The sequence below is a fragment of the Lissotriton helveticus genome, chromosome 12 (assembly GCF_964261635.1).
Source record: "Lissotriton helveticus chromosome 12, aLisHel1.1, whole genome shotgun sequence".
Lineage (NCBI taxonomy): Eukaryota > Metazoa > Chordata > Amphibia > Caudata > Salamandridae > Lissotriton > Lissotriton helveticus.
This window is the reverse complement of record NC_136073.1, coordinates 728,916,037-728,943,360: the sequence shown is the minus strand read 5'-3', so window position 1 is coordinate 728,943,360 and position 27,324 is coordinate 728,916,037. Positions and strand designations below refer to the sequence as shown.

Here is a 27,324-nt window from a genome sequence, read left to right as displayed (position 1 = left end):
AACCCAAACTTTGTTTTTGTGTTTTTCGAATCAGTCTTAGCATATATTATAACAAATACACAAACATAAAATATTACACACTTGACTTATTTTAATATAATTTAAAAATCAATCTAATTTCAAATTTCAAATTTAAATATTGAAATTTCTAATTTCGTATTTTTTATAGCAATTTAATTTTTTATTAAACACTATATAAATAAAACCCACACTTAATTACAAAATTATTATATAATACATTCAATTTCAATTATATATAATATTTTTTCGTATTTCAATTTATAATTTTTTAAATTAAATTTAAATTTTATGAAACATATTTTAATATACTACCCACCCTTATCCCCTATATCACCAACAACCTGCTACTAAATCTTTTTAAAAACCCATTAAATAAATAATTCTGTTATTTAAATTAAATTTCAAATTTCGCCATTCAAAATAAAAAATAAATTAAAATTTTCTAATTTTTTACCATTCTATACATATTATTTACACTACTTTTTTAAATTACTACCCACCCTTATCCCCTATAATACCAATAACCCGCTCCTAAAATATTTACAAACATAAATTTTTTTTGTACATTTTGATCCCTATAATAATAATAAAAATAGACATTTAATAATAATATTTAAACATAAAACAAATTTTTCTACACTTATATAACACATTCAATTATTTTGTCGATATTATATTCAACGATATTTCTCTAAACGATATTCTATACAACGATATTTTATTTTGACGATATTTTTGTCATTATACAAAATCGATATTTACAACAACGATATTTACTTCAACGATATTTTTTAAATTCGATATTCTTACCTCGATATTTATGCTAGTCGATATTATCCCGTCGATATTCCTGCTTTATACCCAAATCAGCATAACAAAAATGCAGTCAATCAAAAAATGACTGACTCAATAAGTGAGTTCCAGGGCAGGTTGAAAACTTAAAATTCCAGCAAATCAGAACATTGGATTAAAGAGCATCATACAGGCTCACCACCTGAGCACTATCCACCACATGGATACTGATTCATCCCCTCTGATCTAATGTCATCCTGAGATATCAGAACAAACTAGTGAACTGTTATGAATTAATGCAATACCACATTCAAGTGGAAGGGCCTTGAAGAAATTCTGAGCCCATGCTAGAGTGTCTTCTTTGATAGCAGTGTCAGTCAGAAATAAATGCACGATTTGCTTGACTACGTGCTGCAGTAATAAACAGAGCGACATCGAGTTTGAACAGGATGACATTGAAGCCTAGGTAAGGCCTAGCTAGCATGAGCAACATTTTCCTAATCTTTAACGGGTCCTAACAAAATCTTTTTAAATGCACTAGTATCATATCAGCATACGCATGTGAATTTGAGAGCAGATCAATATTCTGCACACTCTTAATAATGAAGGTTGGACGTGCTCCTATCTGCAGAGTCACTCCTAAACTTTTTTCCTTCACCCTCCTGTTTTCTGAACCCACTTTTGTTGGCTTTTAGGACTCTTCACACTTTACTACTGCTAACCAGTGCTTAAGTGATCGTGCTCTCTCCTTAAAACATGCTAGAATTGGCTTACAACTAATTGGCATATTTATTTACTTTTAGGTCCCTAGTACAGTGCTTTACCCATATCCAGGCACTGAAAATTAAATGTTACTAGTGGGTCTCTACCACTTATTGTGCCACCGATTTAAGTAACCTTGTAAACAAGTCTCATGCCTACCTCTGCAGGCAGTGTGTGCAGTTTTAAACTGCCATTTCACCGACCAAAATAAACTTTTTGAAGGCCTAAACCTTCCTACTTAATACCTATAAGGCCCTAAACAGCCAATAGGGCAGGGCACACTGTATGTAAAGGGTTGGACTTGCACATTTAACATTTACATGTACTGATAGTAGAAGCATTCTTAAATGTGTTTTTCACTACTGCAAGGCTACCTTTCCCATAGGATAACAATGGGTTACCTTATTACATTTAATAAGTAATAACATTCAATTGGAAGCAGATGGGAATGTTGAGTATGGTGTCTGAGGAATTGCAATTTAAAACCCTCTCTAATGGTAAAGTCAAATCTGCAAATGCCACTTTTCAGAAAGTTCACATTTTCTCGATTTAACCATTAGGTGCAGGCAGCCTGTATCCTGGGTCACGTGACATGGTCTAGCTGGCAGTTGGTCTTTGTATATTTGTCTGAGACAGTGAGACAAAGAAGAAATAGGTGTTGGCAGGCTGGGCCATCTCTGAATTGTTAAAAGGGAGGAGCAGTCACCTAACACACTTACGCATCACAAAGGCTCTTTCTGGGCACACTCTGGTTTGACACTAGTCTTTTGTTACCCCAGACACGCTGGGGCCAGGGCAGAGAGGCAGAGAAATTCCAGACATTTCTGGGGTGGATACCTCCAGATCCTTCTCCTAATTAAAATTGGACACCAGGTATTGATAATGGACTTAATTTAGAAGTTGGATTGGCCCTTGGCACACCTTGTTATTCTGATGGATATCTAATTTGATTGCTGTTTGTCTATATTTTTTCTTCCTATTGCGTGCTATCAGGTGTCATGGGGCTGCCTATCCCCTATGTACAATAAACTTTAGTGAAGCGGGTAGTAAACATATGTCACTCCCTGACCTGATGCACAGCTGTTCTGCGTTTAACTACTGTTCTAAAATAACATACAGATTACTACTGTTATTTCTTGTAAGTTTTTCTTGGTTTTATTCACCATGTTACTTTTCTGAGTATTCAGTGTTTTTTCTTATTGTCATCAAGTTCATATATGTACAATGAAACCTTATACAGTTAATCTTTGGTGTGATTAGACTCACACTTTAACACAGCCCATAAATATTTATATGTTATACCGACGATTGGAGTTTAGCTGGCCCGATGCATTTCGGGACCCTGTTCCTTCTTCGGGGGCCTTCCTGTAAAGAAAATTCATATGTATCACATTTTTTTAATATAAGTTTGATTACATTTGTTTGCGTGCTCAAAGGACACTTTAAAGATTCAAATCTACCACCAATCCACTATATAACTGGTTCAAATGTTCTGCTCGTGTAACGTTATTTGGCTTTTTTGCACTAACATTTCATCTCAACGATACAATATGATAACTCTGCTGCATGCCTATATAGTTTGTTTGCTGTATTATTGCTGAACAGGGTGTTTAATATACAATGTAGTTACCACATTTCAATGAATACTACATAAGAATCCTAGTTGTAACATGATCATGTGCTAACAAATCATTTTTAAGCAATGTCAGGCTTAGTGCAATGTACTTAATGCGCTAAAACACAGTCAACGTTGACTATAGGGTGCTATTTCCTGTCATACTTCTCCGTTTAAACGCAGAACAATAGGATCAATGCTCAGATATTACGAGTAGCTATTTGTCTTAACAAGTGATACGTTTTTTGAGCCTGAACAAATCATGACACAGCATTTCATACTTAACATACTAAAACATGATGTAGGTGCGATGTAAAATGCTTACTTCTTTTATGTTTCTCTTCCATAAGTTTAAATCCATTAGCTAGAACCTTAATCAAAATGGAACAAAATCCCTTTACCTTCTCGTTCGGTGCTTACTTCTAGTTCTGTGGTTCTCTGTTCTAAACTCTCGACCTGGCGTGATCTGTGAAGTAAATGCATGAATTCTATTATACCGCTAATATCTAGGTGCAAGAGGCAAAGATAAGGGTTTTCCTGTTTTTTTACCTTGAGATGACGATCACCTTTCTGCCAGTTTTTCAAAATTATGGGGCGGGTCTCTGTTCTCGGTAGTTCTTAGTTTGCAGGTTAAATCTGTACGGGTAACATAAAAACGGGTCTCAACTCTATTCAGTTTATAATTGTGCTATCACTGCTATTGCGTTTTATTCTGCCGATTTACCGCCGAGAAAACTCACCGGTTTAACTTGCTTCATTGGGTTATAACGTCTCTGTGTCTTGCTCAATCTGTTCGTCTCTAATCTCGTGCGGCTCGTAGTCGTTACTTATCTAACGCAGAGTGACGTCAGTTCCTATATGTTTCGGGGCGCCATCTTGGAGTGGTGTCTAGCCTTATACAACCCTATGATATATTGTCGATTCCTTCTGTCTAATACGTAGCTTACGAAACCCACTGATCTTTTAATATGTCAAATATAGGATGCATTACAAATAAAGGGTGAAACTGAAAACCTAACCGGCGAAAATCTAATTTATCGTAATACCTATTTTTGTTAAGGCAAATATCTGAATGAAACCTGCTGTTAAATTTCTATCTTTCACCTAGAATGAGATTGACCGTCTAGTGCTGACTTTCTACGACTATCTATATCATGTGAAATGTATACTCTAATCTTCAAGAGAGTGAATAGATTTAATTAAAGTTGTAATGGGGTGATTACTGGTATCTGTGGAATAGCTTATGGGAAATTTAATAATGTTAGATTTTATTCAAACAATGATGTGGCTTGATCACATGTTCCATGAGACGTTAGAACCCAATGAAGCAAGTTAAACCGGTGAGTTTTCTCGGCGGTAAATCGGCAGAATAAAACGCAATAGCAGTGATAGCACAATTATAAACTGAATAGAGTTGAGACCCGTTTTTATGTTACCCATACAGATTTAACCTGCAAACTAAGAACTACCGAGAACAGAGACCCGCCCCATAATTTTGAAAAACTGGCAGAAAGGTGATCGTCATCTCAAGGTAAAAAAACAGGAAGACCCTTATCTTTGCCTCTTGCACCTAGATATTAGCGGTATAATAGAATTCATGCATTTACTTCACAGATCACGCCAGGTCGATAGTTTAGAACAGAGAACCACAGAACTAGAAGTAAGCACCGAACGAGAAGGTAAAGGGATTTTGTTCCATTTTGATTAAGGTTCTAGCTAATGGATTTAAACTTATGGAAGAGAAACATAAAAGAAGTAAGCATTTTACATCGCACCTACATCATTTTTTAGTATGTTAAGTATGAAATGCTGTGTCATGATTTGTTCAGGCTCAAAAAACGTATCACTTGTTAAGACAAATAGCTACTCGTAATATCTGAGCATTGATCCTATTGTTCTACGTTTAAACGGAGAAATATGACAGGAAATAGCACCCTATAGTCAACGTTGACTGTGTTTTAGCGCATTAAGTACATTGCACTAAGCCCGACATTGCTTAAAAATGATTTGTTGGCACATGATCATGTTACAACTAGGATTCTTATGTAGTATTCATTGAAATGTGGTAACTACATTGTATATTAAACACCCTGTTCAGCAATAATACAGCAAACAAACTATATAGGCATACAGCAGAGTTATCATATTGTATCGTTGAGATGAAATGTTAGTGCAAAAAAGCCAAATAACGTTACACGAGCAGAACATTTGAACCAGTTATATAGTGGATTGGTGGTAGATTTGAATCTTTAAAGTGTCCTTTGAGCACGCAAACAAATGTAATCAAACTTATATTAAAAAAATGTGATACATATGAATTTTCTTTACAGGAAGGCCCCCGAAGAAGGGACAGGGTCCCGAAATGCATCGGGCCAGCTAAACTCCAATCGTCGGTATAACATATAAATATTTATGGGCTGTGTTAAAGTGTGAGTCTAATCACACCAAAGATTAACTGTATAAAGTTTCATTGTACATATATGAACTTGATGACGATAAGAAAAAACACTGAATACTCAGAAAAGTAACATGGTGAATAAAACCAAGAAAAACTTACAAGAAATAACAGTAGTAATCTGTATGTTATTTTAGAACAGTAGTTAAACGCAGAACAGCTGTGCATCAGGTCAGGGAGTGACATATGTTTACTACCCGCTTCACTAAAGTTTATTGATAATGGACTGTCAGATCTAACTCTTCAGTACACTTCTGGACCTGTGGATACTACAGAAGAAAGACTGCTGTGCCGTTCTGCTGCCAGAAGGACTGCTAAACTGCTGCCCTGCTGCCTGCTGCCCTGCTTGCTGAGAAGGAAGACTGGACCTGCACACTTCATACCAGGCTGAATTGACTCCAAGGGGCAGTTGACTGTCCTCCTGTTCTGAACTACAGTGAAATAATAAGCTCATAAGGCTCCCTGCAACTGCTCAGCTGATCTACTGCCTGGACCTGCAAAAGACCTGCAACTGGACATACCTAAGCCCTGCTAGACTCTGCTGAGTGAGTTTCTGACCCCCAAGAGGTGCCCCTTAGGTCCTGGGCCCTTGGTGTGGCATTGGTTGGCCACCTCTCCTAAGAAAAGAAAATATCCTGGAAGTTTGGCCTCTTAGCAACCAAAAATGGGCCTGTTTATACCAAGACATTGCAGCCTGTGAATGCAAAGCTCCGGTGAGCCTGAAACTTTACACCAGAGGGGCTGCCAGCAATTCCCAGCAATGTGAGATCTGCACTTCACTCTACAGCTGCAATAGCCTGCTGTGACTGCCAACAGGAATCGCCAGCACCCACCAGGATCTTTGTGCTACAGGAACAACAATCAGCCACACCCAACCTGCTCTTTGCGCTACATCAACGACCATACACGATGCTCTTCCTGCTCCTCATGGCCCCTTCCAACATGAACGGAACTCTTCAAGCTGGCCTTTTGCGGGTGACTCTACCAGCAGGACTAACCTGGTCCCTGTATTCATCCCGCTCTCCATTGTGGTCGGTCTGAACTTGTGACTTTGATCCGATCTCGCACAACCAGATTGCCATAAATGGCACTTTGTGCTTTGAGGCACTATAATGACCTGATACCTTTGAAATTGTATACCTCTGGTTCTACTGATTGGATTTTTGTCATTTTGGTGTCAAATATTTTATTACATTTTGCTCTATTGTTCTAAACTGGTGTAGGACTTTTTGTGCATTGTGTTTTTACGTTATTACTTTATTTGAAGTGCTGCATAAATACTTTACACATTACCTCAAAGTTACACCTGACAGCTTTTGTGCCAAGCTACCAGAGGGTTAAGCACAGGACAATTTGGGGTTTTCTTGTGTTTCACCCTGACAGAGATTGTGGTTGCTGCTTCAGTAGGATTTCACCCCCATCAACCAAAAATCTAGTTTCCAACACTGTACTATTATAATAATCACATAAGAACTTCCACACCATTCCGTGGATGCACTCTAAAAGTAATGGACTTTTGGCCTGACCATCGATGTGACAGGCACCATCTTGTTTCTCTAGATCAGTCGTGGGAAGAGGGCCCTCACACCTCACACTGAATTATTGAATCAGTGGTGGAGTCAAACAGCCCTGATTGTGCCCCTCTTGAGTGTCACATTGTCCAAAGTTCAGTGCCCAAACCCTCTCAACCTTTTCCTGCCAATATCAGCCAATACGCACTCTGGAGGGGGACCAGCTCCAGAGCTCCAGGAAGATCAAGTTTATTATTTGATTAAAGAATATAGGGCTAGATGGACTAAGCACTGGTCACATAAACTGTTGGCAAATTGCAATCAGTAAGACATTTTACAAACAGGCCGTTTTACTAATAGGTTAATTCATACAATTCAGAATTGGATTGTGTTACAAACTAAACGACCCCATGAATCTTAATGGGGTGGGTAGCAAATTGTAGCCTGGTGGGCATAGCAGATCTCCATATTTGTGATCACTTCGAAGTAAAAACATATATTTTGTTTTAAGAAAGACCGGTTTCCTTATAGGAGAGTGTTTTTAAAGTCCCCTGAACCACAGCCTACTCCCCCCCAAAACTTATTTTTTTACTTTCACAAAAAGGAATGGGTCCAAAGGCAACCCCTTGCATGTTGTGAATGTGTTACCATCCTAACTTGGAATAACTTGTCCCTATTTTGTGACTGAACTGTAGTTGAAAAACATTGATACATCTCATACTATTCACAATTTGGAAAGGGACGGCCCATCAACATGCCCCTTCAAATTTGCAAATCTGTATCCATTCAAAATCCCATTTTGAGAGTCGGTAAAAGTTGATCCTTTCTTAAAATGAGATTATTACATTGGGACAATCTATTTGCTTTCGTGAACCACCTATGTTGCAAATCACAGTGTTTGCTACCGCAAAATAGGTTAGTACACATCTGTTCCAAAGTTTAAAATCTTCATTAGATGTTCATGTGGAACAGGTTGGTTCTGCATTCTGGCACTCAAGACAACAGTGGATACTTCAATACACACTTAACATACATGTTTAGAAGTATTCTGCTGGCATATGTAGAAAGGGTAACAACATATGGTCACTTGTCAGTCAAATATATATAACTGACTCGTTTGTGGTCCTTTTGGCCCTTAGAGGTGCTGCTCTAGGGTGTGTGAATATAAGACTACCTCGGTCCTTAACTGATAGCGTTTTCAACTCAGTTAAAGAGTTCAGTGCTATGTGAAACATGTACATTTACTTCTGCAGTGCTTTCCAGTGTTTTCCTGGTAATGCTCGAAATCAACAGGTTGCTTTTAAGCGTCAATAAAAGCAGATCCATAATTTGTAAAGTTAAGCTTCAGCAATGTGAGAAATATAAAAAACATAGAAATGCTGTATGGTTATATAAAACACTAAGAGGGTCATTAGCATCGCAGGCGGACTTTGTCCGCCCGCCCGCCATACCCCGCGGAAATGAGACCAGAAAAAAATGCATTCGGTGGTCTCACAACCACAATTAGGATGCGCCCGCCACACTGGCGGGCGCATCCCACAGTTTTAATATTGCGGCGGGCGGTGCACCCATGTGCCCCCACCCAACCCCCAGCATACCTTGGGACCCGCTACAGGCCTCCAATGTTGTCCGCATGCCTTTCAATGCCGCCACGGAAAGGGAAAACCCCACATGCATCTTAATATGGACGGCGGTGTCTACCAGACACCGCCACCATATTAACAGCTTTTCCGCCCGGTCGACTCAAAGTAATTATCATTTGAAAAGGCATGAATGAGGTGTGAACTTGACCCCAGTAGCCAACAATAGCTTGACCTGAATGGGCAGAGATGACCCATATGAATGTGACAGAATATGCAGTGTAGGGCTGTGAGGATCCTTTTTGACTTTAAAGTGCCATGTCCTGCTTGAAAGTCACATCCTGAGTGACAGGTTTGCTGGGGATTTTCATATGATATTTGGGGTGCACTTGAGAGTGGACTCCCCTGTTACAAGCACATGTTAGCTGGCACTTGGGCAGGCCTTTCTTCTTTTGTCTTCCCAGTCATGCAGGCCCCAATCACAGTGCCTCTTTTTGACATTGAAGTGTCAAATCCATCTTGAATGCCACATCATGCTTGACAGGTCTGCTGGAGTTGTTTATATAATCCTGGAGATGCACTTCAAAGGAAGGAAACTGAATACCAAAACAATTTGTGCCAATCCACTGTCTGGTTGCTGAAACCCCAGCTTTTGTTCTACCACACTTCTGTCTCTGAAATTGTTGTGGGTACAGGATGTGCCGCAAAATGGGCTTTAGTATTAGATTTGGGAGGGCACCAGGACTACCATAGTACACTTTCCGCCCCACTCCCCAATCTTTAGAGCCAAAGTTGAGTGTGGCTGAAAACTTTGGCCATCTTAAAATGTTCAAAGTTGGTAGAGTTAGCTGGGGACCATTACCTCATTGATTAAAGTGCCCACAGGAGTCTTTCCCATCGACTACTTCGTGCCAGGCATAAATGTGGCATCTCCAGCCACCCGTTTCAGAAACCTCCTGGAGCTGTGGAAGATAAGAAGAGTGACCTTGCTCTATTAGACCTGAGAAGAGGCTAGAAGACTAGCTCTGCTCACCCTCTTTTACCCGGGGAGAAAAAGTTGACTCTAAGGGCCATAAGGCTTGCCTTCCTGTTCAAACTACAGGTAAACTACAAGCTACAGGAGGCCTTTTCTGCAACTGCACAGCTGATCAGTGGCAACTGGGCCTGTACTGGACCCTAACTATTGGCTCTGCCTAACACCCAGTGAATCTCTAGCACCTCTCCCGAGGTCTTGGGAAGTTTTATAAGTGTACTTATCTGGTGGATTGGGACTTAAAGGACTAAGTTAGAAGGTACATTTTTCACTTAGACCAAACCTGGTTGGTGTATCTGACCCATGCTTGATTGTGGTCATTGTCAAATTGTACCTACGCCCTGTTCCTAACACGACCACTGACAATAGTTCCAGTTCAAGTTCAAGAATTTGTATAGCGCACTACTCACCCAGAGGGTCTCAAGGCGCTTGGGGAGGGGTACATTGTTTATCGAAAAGCCAGGTTTTAAGTTCTTTTCTGAAGGAGATGTGGTTCTGTGTAAGGCGGAGGTGAGTGGGGAGTGAGTTCCAAGTCTTGGCCGCCAAGTAGGAAAAGGATCTCCCTCCCATGGTGGATCTTTGGATACGTGGGACTGCGGCGAGGCCTTGATCTAAGTTGGCGGGTGGGTGTGTAGAAGGATAGTCGAGTGTTGAGGCATTCGGGCCCTGTTTTGTAGAGGGCTTTGTGTGCGTGGGTGAGGAGGCGGAAAGTTATTCTCTTGTTGACGGGAAGCCAGTGGAGGTCTTTCAGGTGGCCGGTAATGTGATCTTGGCGAGGGATGTCCAGAATGAGTCTCGCTGATGCGTTTTGGATGCGTTGGAGTTTTTTCTGTAGTTTGGCTGTGATTCCGGCATAGAGGGTGTTTCCGTAGTCTAGTCGACTCGTAACCAGTGCGTGGGTGACAGTCTTTCTTGTTTCGGTGGGGATCCAATGGAAGATTTTTTTGAGCATGCGAAGTACGTTGAAGCAGGAGGATGAGACGGCGTTGACTTGTTTGGTCATCGATAGTGAGGAGTCTAAGATGAAGCCAAGGTTACGTGCGTGGTCTGTGGGTATGGGTGCTGAGCCCAGATCCGAGGGCCACCATGAGTCGTCCCAGGCAGAGGGGGATGATCCTAGAATGAGCACTTCCGTTTTGTCTGAGTTGAGTTTAAGGCGGCTGTTTTTCATCCAAACGGCTACTTCTTTCATGCCTTCGTGAAGATTGGTTTTGGCGGTGTTGGGGTCTTTGGTGAGGGAAAGGATCAGCTGGGTGTCGTCAGCGTAGGAAATGATGTTAAGGTTGTGTTGACGCGCGATGGAGGCGAGTGGACTCATGTAAACGTTGAAGAGGGTGGGACTGAGTGATGAACCTTGTGGTACGCCGCTAACGACTTCGGTGGCCTCTGATTTGAATGGGGGAAGTCGGACTCTCTGAGTTCTCCCAGCTAGGAACGAGATGATCCAGTCCAGGGCTTTTCCTTTTATGCCGATGTTGCTGAGGCGTTGTATGAGGGTGCTGTGACAGACAGTGTCGAAGGCGGCGGAGAGGTCGAGTAGAATGAGGGCCACTGTTTCTCCGCTGTCCAGTAGTGTTCGGATGTCGTCTGTTGCTGCGATGAGGGCGGTTTCGGTGCTGTGTTTGGCTGGGAAGCCGGACTGAGAGGGATCGAGGGAGTTGTTGGATTCGAGGAAGGCGGCGAGTTGGCTATTGACGGCTTTCTCGATGACTTTGGCCGGGAAAGGGAGGAGGGATATGGGGCGGTAGTTTTTAAGTTCAGAAGGGTCTGCAGTGGGTTTCTTCAGGAGGGCGTTGACTTCGGCGTGTTTCCAGCTTTCTGGGAAGGTAGCAGAGGTGAAGGAGCAGTTGATGACATCACGGAGATGGGGTGCGATGATGGAGTCTGCTTTGTTGAAGATGTGGTGGGGACATGGGTCAGTTGGCGAGCCAGAGTGGATGGAATTCATTAGGTGGAAGGTGTCTTCAGTGGTGATTGGATTCCAGGCGTTGAGGTTGTTAGGGGGCAGTTTAGGTTCTGAGGGGGGTGGAGAGGATTGTTCGTTGGAACTGTTTTCGAAGCTGTTATGTATGTCGGCGATTTTGTTGTAGAAGAAGGAGGATAGCGAGTCGCAGAGGTCTTGGGAGGGAGTGATGTCGTTTGAGGCTGCGGTGGGGTTGGTGAATTCTTTGACGATGTTGAATAGTTCCTTGCTGTTATGGGCGTTGTTGTCGAGTTGATTCTTGAATGCTGATTTCTTGGTGGATCGAATCATCTGGTGATGTTTACGGGTGGCTGCTTTGAAAGTGTTCATGTTGTCGGTGGTTGGGTTTTTTCTCCATGTTTTCTCGAGAGTGCGGCAAAGCTTTTTGGATTTCTTAAGGTCATCGTTGAACCAGGGGGCCTTTTTGCTGTCTTGTTTGGTTTGATGGTTTTTCAAGGGTGCTAATTCGTCAGCACTGTGGGTGATCCATTGTTTGAATTTGATGGCAGCTTGGTTTGGGTCCGATGAGAGGGCGGGTGGGTTTTGGTTGAGTGATGTGAGGAGTTGGTCGGTGGTGATTTTGTTCCATTTTCTTCGGGGAATAGGTTGAGGGGGGTTATGGGTCGAGGTGGTTTTGTAGCTGAAGTGAACACAACTGTGGTCCGTCCAATGGAGAGCTGTGGTATGGTCGAAGGAGATGTGTTTGCTGGAGGTGAAGATTGGATCGAGCGTATGTCCGGCTATATGGGTAGGGGTGTCAACAAGTTGTTGGAGCCCGAGGTTGGTCAGGTTGTCAAGAAGGGTGGTGGTGTTGTTGTCGTTTTTCTTTTCTAGGTGGAAGTTGAGGTCTCCTAGTAGAATGTAGTTCTCGGAGGCGAGGGCGTGTGGACTGATGAAGTCAGTGATGTCTTCGCTGAATTGTTTACGGGTTCCTGGAGGCCTGTAGATGAGGGTGCCTCTGAGTGTGGTCCTAGGGTCGGTGTGGATCTGAAAGTGTAGGTGTTCGGCGGTTGTAAGGTTAACGTCGGAGCTGGTCGTGATTTTGATGGTGTTCTTATGGACGATGGCGATGCCTCCTCCTGTTTGGGCGGTGCGGTCTTTTCGGATGATCTTGTAATTGTCTGGGATGGCTATGGCGATGTCGGGTGTTGATGATGCGTTCATCCATGTTTCAGTAAGGAAGGCGACGTCTGGTGATGTAGTGTCGAGTAGATCCCAGAGTTCGGTGGCGTGTCTGTGGATCGAGCGGGTGTTAAGCAGGATGCACTTCAGGTGGTTAGAGTCGGAGTTGTGTTTGGGGTTGGTGGATGTAGTATGGGTCTTGATGCTGGTAAATTTGCATGAGCGGCAGGCGAAGGGACCGTGGGTACGTCCTGGGACAGCTTCGTAGCATTGTGATGTGCGTCCGGTGTTAAGGGCTAGGAGGGTGGCGGCGTCGTACGTTATGCTGGAGGAGTGTGGTTTGCGGAGGCCAGGGGGTCTGGCGCTGGGCGCGGTCCAGGCGCGGACGGGCGCAGACGGGCTTACCTTTGGCGCACCTTCGGCGCGCGATCGCTGCGCGTGAACGCTGCACGCAGAGGTATTGGTCATAAGTGGATAGTGGAGGGGGAGGGGCGAGGGATGGTCAGCTGGGAGGCGGGAGCTGGGCGGAGATCTGGGCAGGCACAGAGGGAAGGCACAGAGATCAACAACAACAAGCACAAAATGGCCTCAGCCAGAATCGAAAGCACAAATGGGGCACCGAGGTAAATAGCGCTACTCTGATGGCAGTGGCACCGGTAAAATCAGGCAGCAATTAGATAGTCAGGCAGCACAGCAATTTAAACAATGTAAGTTACAGCGTAGATAGGCAAAACACAAGCGCTACGATAATGCAATGCTCAGCAGCCTCTCAGGCAATTTAGCGCTACTGGTAACTTGCGGTTTCGAGGCAGAGCGAGGTGAAGAGGCAATAAGCTGGTCGGGTGGTGGGCAGAGCGGGAGGCAGCGTCTGGAGCGACTGTGTCTGTGTAGAGCAGGACGGTCACAGCGCTGCAGCGTGGGAGCGGGGCTTATGGTGTCAGTGGGAGGGGGGTCAGCTGGGAGGCGGGAGCTGGGCGGAGATCTGGGCAGGCACAGAGGGAAGGCACAAAGATCAACAACAACAAGCACAAAATGGCCTCAGCCAGAATCGAAAGCACAAATGGGGCACCGAGGTAAATAGCGCTACTCTGATGGCAGTGGCACCGGTAAAATCAGGCAGCAATTAGATAGTCAGGCAGCACAGCAATTTAAACAATGTAAGTTACAGCGTAGATAGGCAAAACACAAGCGCTACGATAATGCAATGCTCGGCAGCCTCTCAGGCAATCTATCGCTACTGGTAACTTGCGGTTTCGAGGCAGAGCGAGGTGAAGAGGCAATAACCTGGTCGGGTGGTGGGCAGAGCGGGAGGCAGCGTCTGGAGCGACCGTGTCTGTGTAGAGCAGGACGGTCACCTCATTATCATTCTCATTATTTATATTTTTAAATATTCATATCTCCGGTTCCCCTTAAAGGAGTTTTGAAATGTTGGTTTCATTTTGTATATTCAATTTTACTTTACCGATTTATTGTAATTTTCTAATTCGTTTTTTTTCTTGTTTTGCATTTCAACCTTATTACTGTTTTAGTGCTGCATATATACACATTGCTTCTAAGCTAAGCCTGCCTGCTCTGTGCCATAGCTACCAGAAGGTTGAGCTCAGGTTTATTTAGTGACTTTAAGAGTTAACCCTGATCAGGATTGTGATTATTACTTGAGATTGGTACTTACACCACTCAACTGATAACCCAATTTCTTACAGGGGTTTTGTGTATTTGTCTATGGAATGGGGCATTACTGGCAATCAGTTAAAACTCACACATTTCTGCAGATATCATCCCAAGTCCCAGACCAGTATGACCTGGCACATTTTGTTCCTGGACACTACCGGAGCCATACCACATGCAAAACGATGGCATGCAATATTACTGTATTTCTCAGAATTCCCAATTCTGTGAGATATAGGATGAATACAGAAATCCAGTGCCTTTGTAATGAGTGCCAATATGCTGGTTTCTGGAAGGGAAGGCAGTTTAATTTGTGTTAGTTAAAACAAGTAACCTGCTTTCTCATTAAAGCAAGCCCAGTGCTGGTGGGCCTTAAAGGTCTCTTCAATTAACTGCTTGAAAAGTAATGGTTGGAAGGTTTGGGTATTCCAAGATAATAAGACAGATGAGGATTTAAACGATCTTCATCCTGTTACCTGCATGTGTTTGCCCTCCGCGTAGGTTGTTGGATGAGACGACCTTCAAAAAATTCCTATAATCATGTGGTCTGGTGAAATTATTTCAAAGAATCCTCATTCTTAATCTGAACTTTCTATATCCTCAGGTCCTAGGCCACTACACGCGACGTCAGCAGGACCCCAATACTTTCATCAACGAAATTAAATATATCGCCAGCGACCCTGATGAGAAGTTCTTTTTTAACGTCACAGATGAAGCTGCCCTGAATGACATTGTGGATGCTTTGGGAGACAGGATATTTAGTCTTGAAGGTACTATAACAGCATCATTCGTTATCACTGTCCTCAAGAGTTCCTTTATTTAGCTTTACGCAAGAAAGAATACTGCTCTGACAAAGCTATGGTGTTGGTGAGTACACCTGCTTGGTACATTGGGTTGGAATTACTATTAAAGAATTGGGATCACTAGACATGTTACTGACTTTGCCTAGACTTTTCCTATGCATTGGTTGCCAGGAATCTCTGAGATCTTTTTGAAGACCAGTCTACATTTGTAAGCAATGACCATATCCCAATCCCAAACAAACAATGAAACCTATTTACACAGGCATGTTTATGCTACTTACAAATGGAAAGATAGTTGATGGAGTGTCTCCTCAAAGCATCTTAGAATCGCTCGGTACTGACTAATTTATTTGCAAGCATTTATACTGGAGTATATTTGAAGTTCTCATGAGGATCTTGGAGCATCTCATGACTTGGTACAGAGCAATAATGTAAGAAACTTGTATGTGCAGTGAACATCTACTCAAGTAGCTGTGGCCCCATATCTCCCCGTGCAATTCTTAAGGCTAGTCCCTCTGCCCACAGACCGGTATGGAAAGCAGGGCCTGGAAAACCTTCAGCCATATACCCAATTATTACAATGTTGATGTGGTCTGTGATGTCAATGATGATGTCATTTGTAATGTCATCTGATGCATGAAATCCTGAGCCATGGGGGCTTCAGCAGTGCAGACATTAGATGAACATCAGTCCTAAATCCATGCTATGCACACACTTTCTGCTCTGTCCGACAGGAGTAACCCAAACCAAAAAGGTCAAGTCTGATTAAAGTTTGATCTCCATGCCTCGTTTGGTGTTTGAAACACAAATTCTTGCAGGACTTAAAATGGGAAATGCTACTCTTGGATCCGCCACAAAAACTTTGCTCCCGACTTCGAAAATCTGCACAAAATTTGAATCCGGAACTAGGGGAATGGTCTAATCGTCCGCCAAATTTTGTACAGATAATTAGGCGTGATACTGGAGTTATTGGCGTAAAACACAAACATGCATAACTTTCTAAGCCTTCCAACATCATTTTGTAACACAAATATCTCAAAAGTACTGCACAGATGTACACCAAACAGAAAAAAAACCTACTAAGAAATACATCCTGGTTTGAGTATCGCAGAGATTGGACTGCAGCGGACACTGGCATGACTGGGGCTCTTCAGCAGGGAGTCAGGACTAAGAGTAAAGAGGGGGAAGTCACCAGTGGTCCCCCTCAGACTGACAACAGGGCCTCCCCCACCGGACCTGCGGGCCCTCGAACTGGAGCGGAATCTGGGGACCTTCGAACATTTAGGGGTCTAAAACTACAATCTGAAGCCGAGCTGATTGAGGGAAATGTACTGAGGAATACTCAGGACTAGGGATCCAGCATCCATCTGGAAAGCCATACCACTGTCAACATTGAGCAGAAAAGTCATTAAAAGATGGAGGTCCTGCAAAAAACTCCTTTACTTAGCGCCATCCCCATGTGTCTGTGGAGATGACTTTTCACTGCAATAAACACTGTATTGTTTGATGTAGATTAGGGGCGACACAGACACGAGGTCACATTAGATAAGCATCAGCTTCCAAGTCAAGCAGGTGTTGGGTTTGCGGGGTGCTCAGTACCTGCACATCTGCAGTGGGTGCAAACGGATCACCAGGAGATTCAGTTTGTGTATAATACAGTTAGTGATGAGTGGACAAACTCATGTGCCCTCTCGAAGCAGCAGGTACTTACCGAAGTGCCATTTGATGCACAGAGCCAGATCCCACAGGAAGAGGATCGTGCAAAAACCTACACGAAGATAGCCTTTGTTCCGACGCTCCCCACATGGTGCCTGCCAGAACTTTAAAATCTGATACCAACTCTGGCTAGAGCAACCTGGGAAAAAGCCAGGGGGCGTGCAACGGAAGATCTCTATGGTGGAGACCTTCTGCACCCTTTTGCTATCCTACAAGACACTTATCCAATAGCAGTGAGACAATTCCTAGCCAGTGATTCATATCTTCAAGAGGCTCTGGCCTGGCTCTCACAGCATCCTGTTGACACACAGTGAACTAGCTTCCTTGCTCAAAATAGGCAAGGAAAGAAGAAAGTGACACAATTGTATGCAGCTGAGCTGAGCATGACGGAGTATCGCTGCAGCCAATAAGAGATAGATGGTCGAGGGACATCTGGAAGGAATTAACAGATATGGAATGTGGTGGGCAGTCAAAATATCGATTTTTAAATATCGACCTACATTAATATCGAGTTATTAATATCGTAGGCACAGAATATCGAAGTCAAGAGTATCGTTGACCAGAATATCAACCCCAAGGTAAGTAATATTGTTTTTTTTAATATTGAAGTAAATAATATCGAAGTAAGTAATATCACAAGCAAAAATATCATCAATAATATCGAAAAAATGTTTAGTGATATGTATTTTAGTATGTATTTTATATATATGTTAAACATTTTTGTATACTATTTTCATACATTTTAAAATAAATGTTTAGAAATTATTAATTTTGTTAAAGTAAATTTTGCGTTTTAGTATCAGAGTGGGTTGTGGGTTTATAGGGGAATAGGGTGGGAAGTAATTAATTAATATCTTTTTATTAATGTGTATTTATTATTAATTAATTGTTAATTAATTATTAATTGGGCATTACTTTTTATAAATTAGTTAAATATATAATAATTATAAGTAATGTATTATTAATTTGTATTTATTGTTATTGGTAATTAATGTATTGTTAATTAAGAATGAATTGCTGATTTTTTTTTAGTAAGTGATTAATTGATAATTAAATTAATGATGTGATTTTTTTTATATCTAGTGGGTTGTGGGTTTATAGGGGAATATGGTGGGAAGTAATTAAATTAAATTAATTAAAGAGATTGTTTTTATTTATTGGTATTTATTATTAAATAATTGTTACTTAATTATTAATTGGTATTTAATTTTGATTAATTAGTTAATTATATTAATTAATAATAATGTATTAATAATTTGTATTCATGGTTATTGTTAAATAATTTAATGTTAATTATAATTATTGGTGATTAATTATTAATTGGTAATTAATATTTATTAATTAGTTAATTTATAATTATAATAATTATAATTAATGTTTTATTAATTTGTATTAATTGATTAATTGATTGTTAAATTAATTGTGTTTTTTATATGTGTTGTGTGTTGCGTGTTAAAGGGGGGATAGTGTGGGATGTAATTTAATGTTATTTAAGTAAATATTAATTTTAATTTATTGGTATTTATTAATAATCTTTTTATAAATTAATTATTAATGGTATTTTTTTTATAAAAAATGATTTAGTTGATAAGTGTGTTAATTTAACCCCTACGCTATCCAGCGCTTTCCCTACTGTTGCACTCTCTGGAGTTGGAATAGTAATTTTTACCCCTACGCTATCCAACGCTTTCCCTACTGTTGCACTCACTGGAGTGGGAATAGTAATTTTTACCCCTACACTATCCAGCGCTTTCCCTACTGTTGCATTCTCAGGAGTGGGAATAATAATGTTTACCCCCACGCTATCCAGCGCTTTCCCTACTGTTGCACTCTCTGGAGTTGGAATAGTAATTTTTACCCCTACGCTATCCAACGCTTTCTCTACTGTTGCACTCACTGGAGTGGGAATAGTAATTTTTACCCTGACAATATCCAACGCTTTCCCTAATTGTGCAAAATGTGGAGTAAGTATATATATTAATTTATATGTAGATGTTTAATTAATTTTAACATTATATGTATTAGTTATTATTTTTTAAATATGTTTTAATATGTATATCTATACTTTTTTAATTATATGTATTATTGACTTATTTTTACATTAATATTAAAACATTTTAATAAACGATATTTTTAACATCGATATTTTTTAGAACAATTTTTTAAAAATATTTTTGTACTTACCTTTATGTAGGTAGGACTTCAATATTTTTGACTTCGATATTCCTGTGTCGATATTTTTGTAGGTCGATTTTCTGTCTGTCGATATTTTGTCAGACATTCATGGAATGCACAGGCAAATGGGACACACACTAGCTGTCTCCAGAAAATCTAGATTTAAATTAATAAAATTTCAATTACTGTGTTTAACTTATTCAACACCTCATTGACTTCACAGGATGTACCAACCAGGAATGGGTCGGTGCCCAAGGTGCAGTGCCGATCATGCTGTCATAGTACACAAGTTCTGGGTATGTGCGTAATAGTAAGACATTGGAATTTCATCATACAAGAAGTTGAGCATCCAGGAGGTGAAACAATCCCACAGTGGTGTAGCTAGACCTATGGCCGCCTGTGGCGGCCCCTTCATTTGCCGGCCGCAGCCGTGTGTAAGAGCAGGGGGGTGCTGGTGATTTCCTCGGTGGCCGCCCCGCAACACATGCAGGTAAGATCCACCAGCCCCAAAACTTCTGCCGCCCGGGGCAGACCGATCCACCGCCCCTCCCCCCCTTGCTACGCCACTGCAATCCCAAGGGTTCACTCGCACCAAGAAAAATAAGAGCAGCTTGGTTTACAAATTTAGCAGTGATCCTGCCCAAGAAGGCAATAGCCTTACAATGGACAGCCGATACCACCCGCCACAACCTGGGCAATTGAGAAGGGACCAGGTAAGATAGAGGGAGGCTGAAAGCACAGCCATAGGCCCAAGCTTTACAGGAAAGAACAAACATGCTCATATTTCTGTTTTGGATAGCATCTCTCCACCTCTTTCCTTCACTATCCTGGCCACTGGTGAAACAGTAGGACATACAACAAGTGCACATGATATTCAGAATAAGTCCAGGCATAGAATACGCAAGAAAATACTATTGGGGAAATCTTGAATGGAGGTTAATCGCTCCATGTGGCAATATGTGCAAATCAAAGAAGTTATGACTCTGTTACTTCTTGAAAACACTAAAAATATTTATAAAACAGAGATGAACTCTATCTTCATGCCAACTTTGGTATAACTCAGTTGGGCCGTTTTTGGTGGCCATGGATGGTGTCATCCTAAAGACATGTAGATTCATCAAGTGACAGAAGCACTATTAGTAGTCCTTCAACAGTGAAGGTATTAGCAATCGAAAAAATTATGAATCAGCAAAATATATTTAGTACTTCTCGAAAAGGTAATGTAAAAAAAAAAGTAAATATTTTCCCGTGGCCCACGGGTAGCGGGGTAGGGTATGCTTTTAGAGAAGTTCGATGTGGCATATGATCCAAAAGAAACCCAGAAATTCACTAAAAAACAAGGTTAAAGTGAAATTATGGTTACCTTAGGTCAGAACACATTAACATATGTTAAAAGAAAAATCTCAGAAAATCACTTAAAAATCACAGGTGCATAGATGGATATGAATTAAAACCCAAAAACTAATGAAATCTGCAATTTATTAACTCAGCAATATATAACTTGCACAACAAATGTAATGTGTATGTGTATATTTTCTACACTGTAGGTATTTTTGAGTAAAAGCACAATTTAAAAAAAAACTTAACTTTCTACATTCAAGGATTTGCTATAGAAATTAGTTCAGGCCATTTTCCCTTGATAATTTGATGAACTCACTTGGACTTTTTTTATAAATCCAATGATAGAGAACTTTCCTAATGCTTTTTATTATACATTTCCACCTTTTGCCAAAGGTAGTGTTTAAAGTGGTGTTTTAACAAACATACATATGGGGCTTTACATGCAATGCACGTAGTTAGATGCAAGGCACCCACCTTGCATCCGATTCAAGAGTTATAATGTTGCAAGGTCTGTGTTGCACCCTACGCTTCTCACAAATGGGAAAGATGTTTGTGTGGCTTCATTACTTCAAAGTCTGCTCACTGTTTGTTCACAGGGACTCACGGATATAATGAAAGCTCCTTCGAAATGGAGATGTCTCAGATTGGATTTTCCACCCATCTGTTGGAGGTAAGAAAGTTTATAAACACAAGTGCAGCTCAGTCAGACTTGTATGCCTGAAGTTGGTGTTAATTTTATTACTCAATGCAGCAATGTATGTGTGCTCATGGGGAATAACAGATATAGTATCGAACTTAATCCCTCACTACAAGTGTGCCCAATGTCCACTTGGCAGAAAACAGTGGGTTCCATTGAGCTCGGGATTGTGAGTTTACTAGATGTACCCCGTTGTCCAGAATACACGCGCATCCGTAATTTCCCCATTATCGGTTCACGAGTTAAAACCTGGTGACAAAAGCATGGTAGTTACAATTTTAAGCTGGTTTGGAAACTTCAACACCGCGTGCAAGAAGTAGAAAGGGTAGAGCTGCCAGTAATAACCTTTGCAAGGCTGTATTACTTTAATGTGCATAAATCATCCTCATAACTGACATTAGATCATACCCCCAAAAATGCTAAATTAACTCGTTAGAACTTTGGAGATATGACAAAATGATGTAATTTCTCCCCAGCTTCAAAAAGACTTCGCTTGTAAGTGGAGATGAACATCTGTACTTGGATGATAATAAACCAAACGGTTGGCAAAGGCAATAGGTCTAGGTTTAATTGCTAATATATGGATATAGAGCGCAGGCTAAAACCAGACAAATCTAACAAATAAAAACTGCCTTCTTTTAAATGTTCCGTTAGCTTCATTACAGTCTTATTTTTATTTCCATGTTTATTTAGGGTTAAAATGCAAGGGAACCCTCATTATACGCTCTTTACGTTTCTGTGACACAGAAAGAAACAAAAGGCTACAGTTAAGGCACTCTTACCAACTGACCTTCATTTCATATAGAAAGAAACAAAGGACTGTAAGTAAGGCAAGGGAATAAGCTACGCTACCCCGCTTGCTTTTTTACCACATGCCATTACAAGGCGGTCATTACAACGTCAGTGTTGGCTATTTGTTTTGTGCATCTTGATATCTGAACCCGAATATGGTGTCAAAGAAACTGGGATGACCATCTTTGGGTCAGATGTCCCAAACGGTAAAAAAAGAAGAACTAAAGTAGCAGCTGTAACAATCAGGCTCAAACACAAACCCTGATAAACAACAAAAAAGCTATTGAACTAAATCCTATTTTTAAAACTTGATTAATTTGGCTACAAAATGAAGGTATCTCTAAGAATTTAATGCAACAATGTGATGTACTAAGGGGGTCATTATGATGGCGGCGGCTGTCGGTGGCGGTCTCGACGCCATCGGAACAGGGATCTCCATCCGCCATATTATAATGGTATTTGGATGGGTGGCTGTCGGATACTCCGACTGCCAAGGTCCTGACAGGCGGTCATTATCCGACCGCCTGTCGGACCTCCCTGTACTCTTAGAATGGCTGCAGTCCCTGTCAGGCACCACCATAGGATTACAATACCCCTTACTGCCGGTCCTTCTGGGGCAGTCAAACTGCAGTAAAACGGCAGGCAGAACAGATTTGGGCCAGGGACCTATGGTTCCCCCCTACATATCCCTACACCATGTGGTAGGCACTGCATGGTGCCTGCCAAGTAGTGCAGGGATATATGTGGGGTGCCTGTTTTGTCTTGCGTTGGGTGCTGCAGAGCGCAGCACCTGCTGCACAGCAAAACATGCGCAATGCGACCGCCACGGTGGCGTTCGCATTGTAATGTGCCCAGTGGGAACATCGCCTTGGAGGGGGGTGGTCCCACATACGATATGATGGCGGATGGCGTAATGACCCCCTAAGTATGCATATAAAATGTAAAATAGTCCCTCATGCTTTGTAATTCAAGCACTCCTGTAAAGAGGAACAATATACCCAACCCACCATTAACACTCTGAGAAACAAATACACCACTAGGCTAAGCTGAGCTGTGATTGATAAAATCTCAAGCCAATATCTGAGAGATGCTAGCTGAAAAAGGTCACTAGTTGAAGGAGATGCATCCAAAGCCCCCTGGAAGCTTATTGGAAACAATAGGTCTTGTTTAACAGCAATGCCATTAAAACACATACCTAAACATGCACAGGAAATGTCCGGAATATTAGTTTGGGGAAACACATCAGGTGTATCCAGGACTAACTGAAATCTTAAACATCAAACGATGCAAAATAAACCAAAGAGAAACTCCTGTGCTAAAGGAAGTAGTTGAATATTCATCCCACTCACTCAAGCATCACACAATAGGACGCATAATAGAAAGCTTCGATCACAGATCTGGCATGGAATGGATACGGCCAATCAGGGAGCAAATGTATCAATCCTATTGTCCATGAGTGACCAATCCAATCTGAGGAAACATTTACAGTCCTGTGGGACTTTGCACTAAGAAGATGAAAACCAATGAGAATTGAGGATCCACCCTGCGTCCTAAAACAATCTGGCGATCAGTCACCGGTCCAACCTGAAAGTGCATTCTAAACTAGTAAGCACTGAATACATTTAGACACAAATACATTTTAGTTCTTCAGAATACTCTCTGATCTCTGGCCCACGTACAAGGGTTCTTACCCTAGCGTAGTGCTTCCTTTTGATTACTTCTTATGGAAATTGTAGAGTCAATCAGTTTCCCTCCGATTATAGCGGGAGACTGGGTAGCGCAATGTGATATAAGCTAGTGATAGTAGGTCAATGTAATTGACCTCAATATAGTGCCAAATAAACTAGACTAAAGAGGACCACAAGGGAGTTAGTTAGTCTCCATTTTGATAGTTTTATTTTTAGGAACATCTGCCCCATGGAAATTGGATTGAGAACACCAATAATTATAACACAGCCACTAAATGGTGGAGCATTTTACCAACTACCTGTCTGGTTTGCATTTTAAAGCCTGTTGCAGAAACCACACTTTGAGCCATCTAGGGCCAAGAACTGGCAAAGAAGAACGAATCGGTCTAAAAAATCTGGTCGCAATTTTACAATTGGGATTTTCGTGACCAGTAAAGATTTTTAAGGAAGGGACCTATATTCTAATAAGTTGGTTCGAAAAAATTCTGATTCAGAGTGGGTCTCAATCCGACCTACCTCACAAATATTAATGAACTCAACCACAAATTTTGAATAATTTATAGACTCCTAAAATGGCTTCAGTTCATTGAAAAGTATGTTAATGGTTGTAAACACCGAGTTGGAATGTTTGTGGCCTTTATCATGCTCAGTATATCTGGCCCCTAGTTCCTCAGCACATTAATGATCTAGGCAGACTCACCTTGTTCATTTGCCAATGTCTCCAAATGCGGTCATCTCTAGTTGATATCTTGGGAGAGGGTTCACAAAAATAGTTTTCCTAACTTTTCGTTTAGAGCTTTCAAATGTAGATCTTCAAGGATATCATGAGTTTAATTTTCATTTCATGCTTTTTGCAGGATGGGATTCTCTTCGGCACTGTTGGAGCCTATGACTGGGATGGCGCTGTCCTCAAGGAGACCAAACATGGCCAGATCATCCCTCCAAGGGAAGCTTTCGAGAAAGAGTTCCCGGTAAAACTCAAGAACCATGCAGCCTACCTGGGTAATTAAGCAGGCACATAGGCGAGTCCTTGTTTATAACCGCGCTTCCTTCTTCTGGGGATTATCTCTGTCTAAAAATTCGACTCCATAAACTTTATTCGATAGTTGTGCAAGACTGGAATTCTGGGTAATTGAAGTCCACACTGCTGGAATGGTCACTGCCAATCACTGTTCTGTCAACATCCCCTATATTTGTCTAGGGTAGGCTTCTCCAAGTGGCGTGTGAGATACTGGTAGCTCTCCGGCTATCTGCGAGTTGCTCTCCTGGCTGCAGCCCAGCCTACTAAATTGGCATCTTTTGCTTGGTTGAATTAATATATGTATAGCAAAATTGAAAAGTTTATATTTGAGATGAAAATGCGTTTATTTTCAGAACTCTCAGCTGATGTTTGGAAAAAAATGGTTGAGTTCTCAAAAGATATTTAGAGGTGATATTTGAGTGGTAAAAAATGCAGCATTCAAGCAAGTTATTACTAGAATTATGAACTTGATGCCAGTGGCATTGTACTTACGGCTTATATGTATTGTGCGTGTAGAGTCATTCACCATTAGCAAACCATTTTTTACTTTACTGCTGGTAAATGGGCCAGATGCACTAAAATGATCACTGCTGGTAATCTCACATATGGTGGCCAATAACGTGTTCTTGTCTAATGTGGTCACTGTTACAACTCTAATAATATTAGTAGCTTTACAGGAGTTTTGTTGAACTAAAACAGCTCTTATTTCAGAAAAGGTTGGAGGACCACCGTCTAGAGAGAAATCCTCTTGGGGTGGGGGGAGCCCTCAGTGTCTCCTATTGCCAAAGAAGACAGAGTGGAAGCCATTTGTACCAATGTCCAGTGTGCAGGAAGGTGCCCCCTCCTGCACAAAAACAATGCTGCATTCAATGCAGGCATGCAACCATGGCGCAAGGCTGCTTGCGTTGGCGTTAGGCCGCCGAAGTGGCACCAGCGATGGGGAAAATGCAGGAATGTGCCATATTGCCTAAAATATGGCACATTCCGGCCTTTTTCCTGTCATGCAGTGCAGCACAGCACGGTGGCTTGCTGCACTGTGTGACATTTTTGTAAATAGGCCCCTTAGAATGTCAACCTCAACAACACTTGCAGTGGGTTTATGTCCATGTCTGTGCCCCATGCTATTCCAAATGTAAAGTATGTGCATTTGTTGCAGTCATTGTGTAGTACTAGTAGTTAAAGCTGCTAGGCAGATCTTACATCCACCTCACCCACAGACACTTCTGCCTTACAACCCATCATGCCCACAAAATAGAGTGGAATGTGTTGAATAAGTACAATACAATCTAATTCTTAGCCTCAATAGAACTAGTTGACATGTTACTAGTATCTTCCTAGACGGAGGAGGAGCAGGGTCTCTTTGTTATTTCCTCAATATATATAATTTGAATAAGTAGCCTGATTTGAATAGCTCCACACTAGGCAGGAGCTCCCTGCTGCATTACTTCGTGTAGTGATACACAGCGCAAGGGGTCCTTCGGTGCCGTCGGTTGTGCACTATGTATGCCTGTTCTTATGGTTGTCATTCTCATCTGTTTAAGCAAATGCCTTTACCCACAAATCTGCAATCTTCCTGTTTACAAATGATGCTTCCCTCTTGCAGGATACACGGTGTCATCGGTCAAGTTAAGGAATGGGAAATCGCTCTACGTCGCTGGTGCCCCCAGGTTTAAACACAAAGGCAAAGTGATCCTGTTTGACATGAAAGCCAATGGGAGCATCTCCATTTCTCAAGCCTTGATGGGAGAGCAGGTATGAAGATGACAGTTCGAAGCACTGTCTAAGGAAAGCATTGCAGTGCGGTAGAGAAGTCGCTTTAGATGTCATTGTTACTATAGCATTATAACCCGCTGCTGAGGGTTATACCAGTTGTTAAAGGCCCTAAACCTGAGTTATAGCCCTAAACCTGAGTTATAGTCCCGAGCCAAAGACGAGAACCTATAACAAAGGAGTGGGTCTTTAACAACCAGCATAGCCAAAGGCAGAAGGGTTATAAGGCTATTAGAACGTTCCACCCACTGAGGGTAGAATGTTCTCAATTAAAAAGAGAGAAACACGAAGACAAACATTGGAGATCCTGGCTTAGACCAGCAATTATAAGCCCAGAGATACTCTACTGTCTTCAATGGAGCTCTCAGCATTCCAGTGTTCTACTATAGCGTTAGAGCCTGCCGTAGCGGGCTCTACCAGCCATTAATAGCCTACTCCAGCGTTAAAGGCCCACGTTGTAGGCAGGGCTTTTAACAAGGGAGCTGGCCTTTAATGGCTGGTAAAGCCAGCCATAGAGGGATATAAGGCTATTAGAACATTCCGCCCCTAGAGGGCGGGATGTTTCAATTTGTAAAACAAGGCCAAAATGGATAAATGCATGATTGCGGAAAAAGAGGTGTTTAAATCCAGAGGCTGGGAGTAATAAGAATAGAGGTAAATGTAAATGTACAGGAATTTATATAGCGCAAATCACCAAGCGGTTTCTAAGCGCTTGCTTAGGGAACCCGTCCTGGTATTCCCCTGTGAGATAACCCCGGCAGGGTATCCACAAGGTGAAAGCCAGGCATCCCGCCGCGAG

At 41.6% G+C, this 27,324-nt stretch overlaps 1 protein-coding gene across 1 annotated transcript in view; it reads left to right on the top strand.

Annotated features, from left to right (window-relative positions):
- ITGA10 (integrin subunit alpha 10) overlaps positions 1 to 27,324 on the top strand; it is a 456,216-nt gene that overhangs the window by 265,888 nt on the left and 163,004 nt on the right. The window contains exons 9-12 of the mRNA XM_078670796.1: positions 15,127 to 15,292; positions 21,154 to 21,227; positions 24,592 to 24,736; positions 26,359 to 26,507. Coding sequence (XP_078526922.1) covers positions 15,127 to 15,292; positions 21,154 to 21,227; positions 24,592 to 24,736; positions 26,359 to 26,507 — 534 coding nt within the window. The remainder of the gene's footprint in view (positions 1 to 15,126; positions 15,293 to 21,153; positions 21,228 to 24,591; positions 24,737 to 26,358; positions 26,508 to 27,324) is intronic.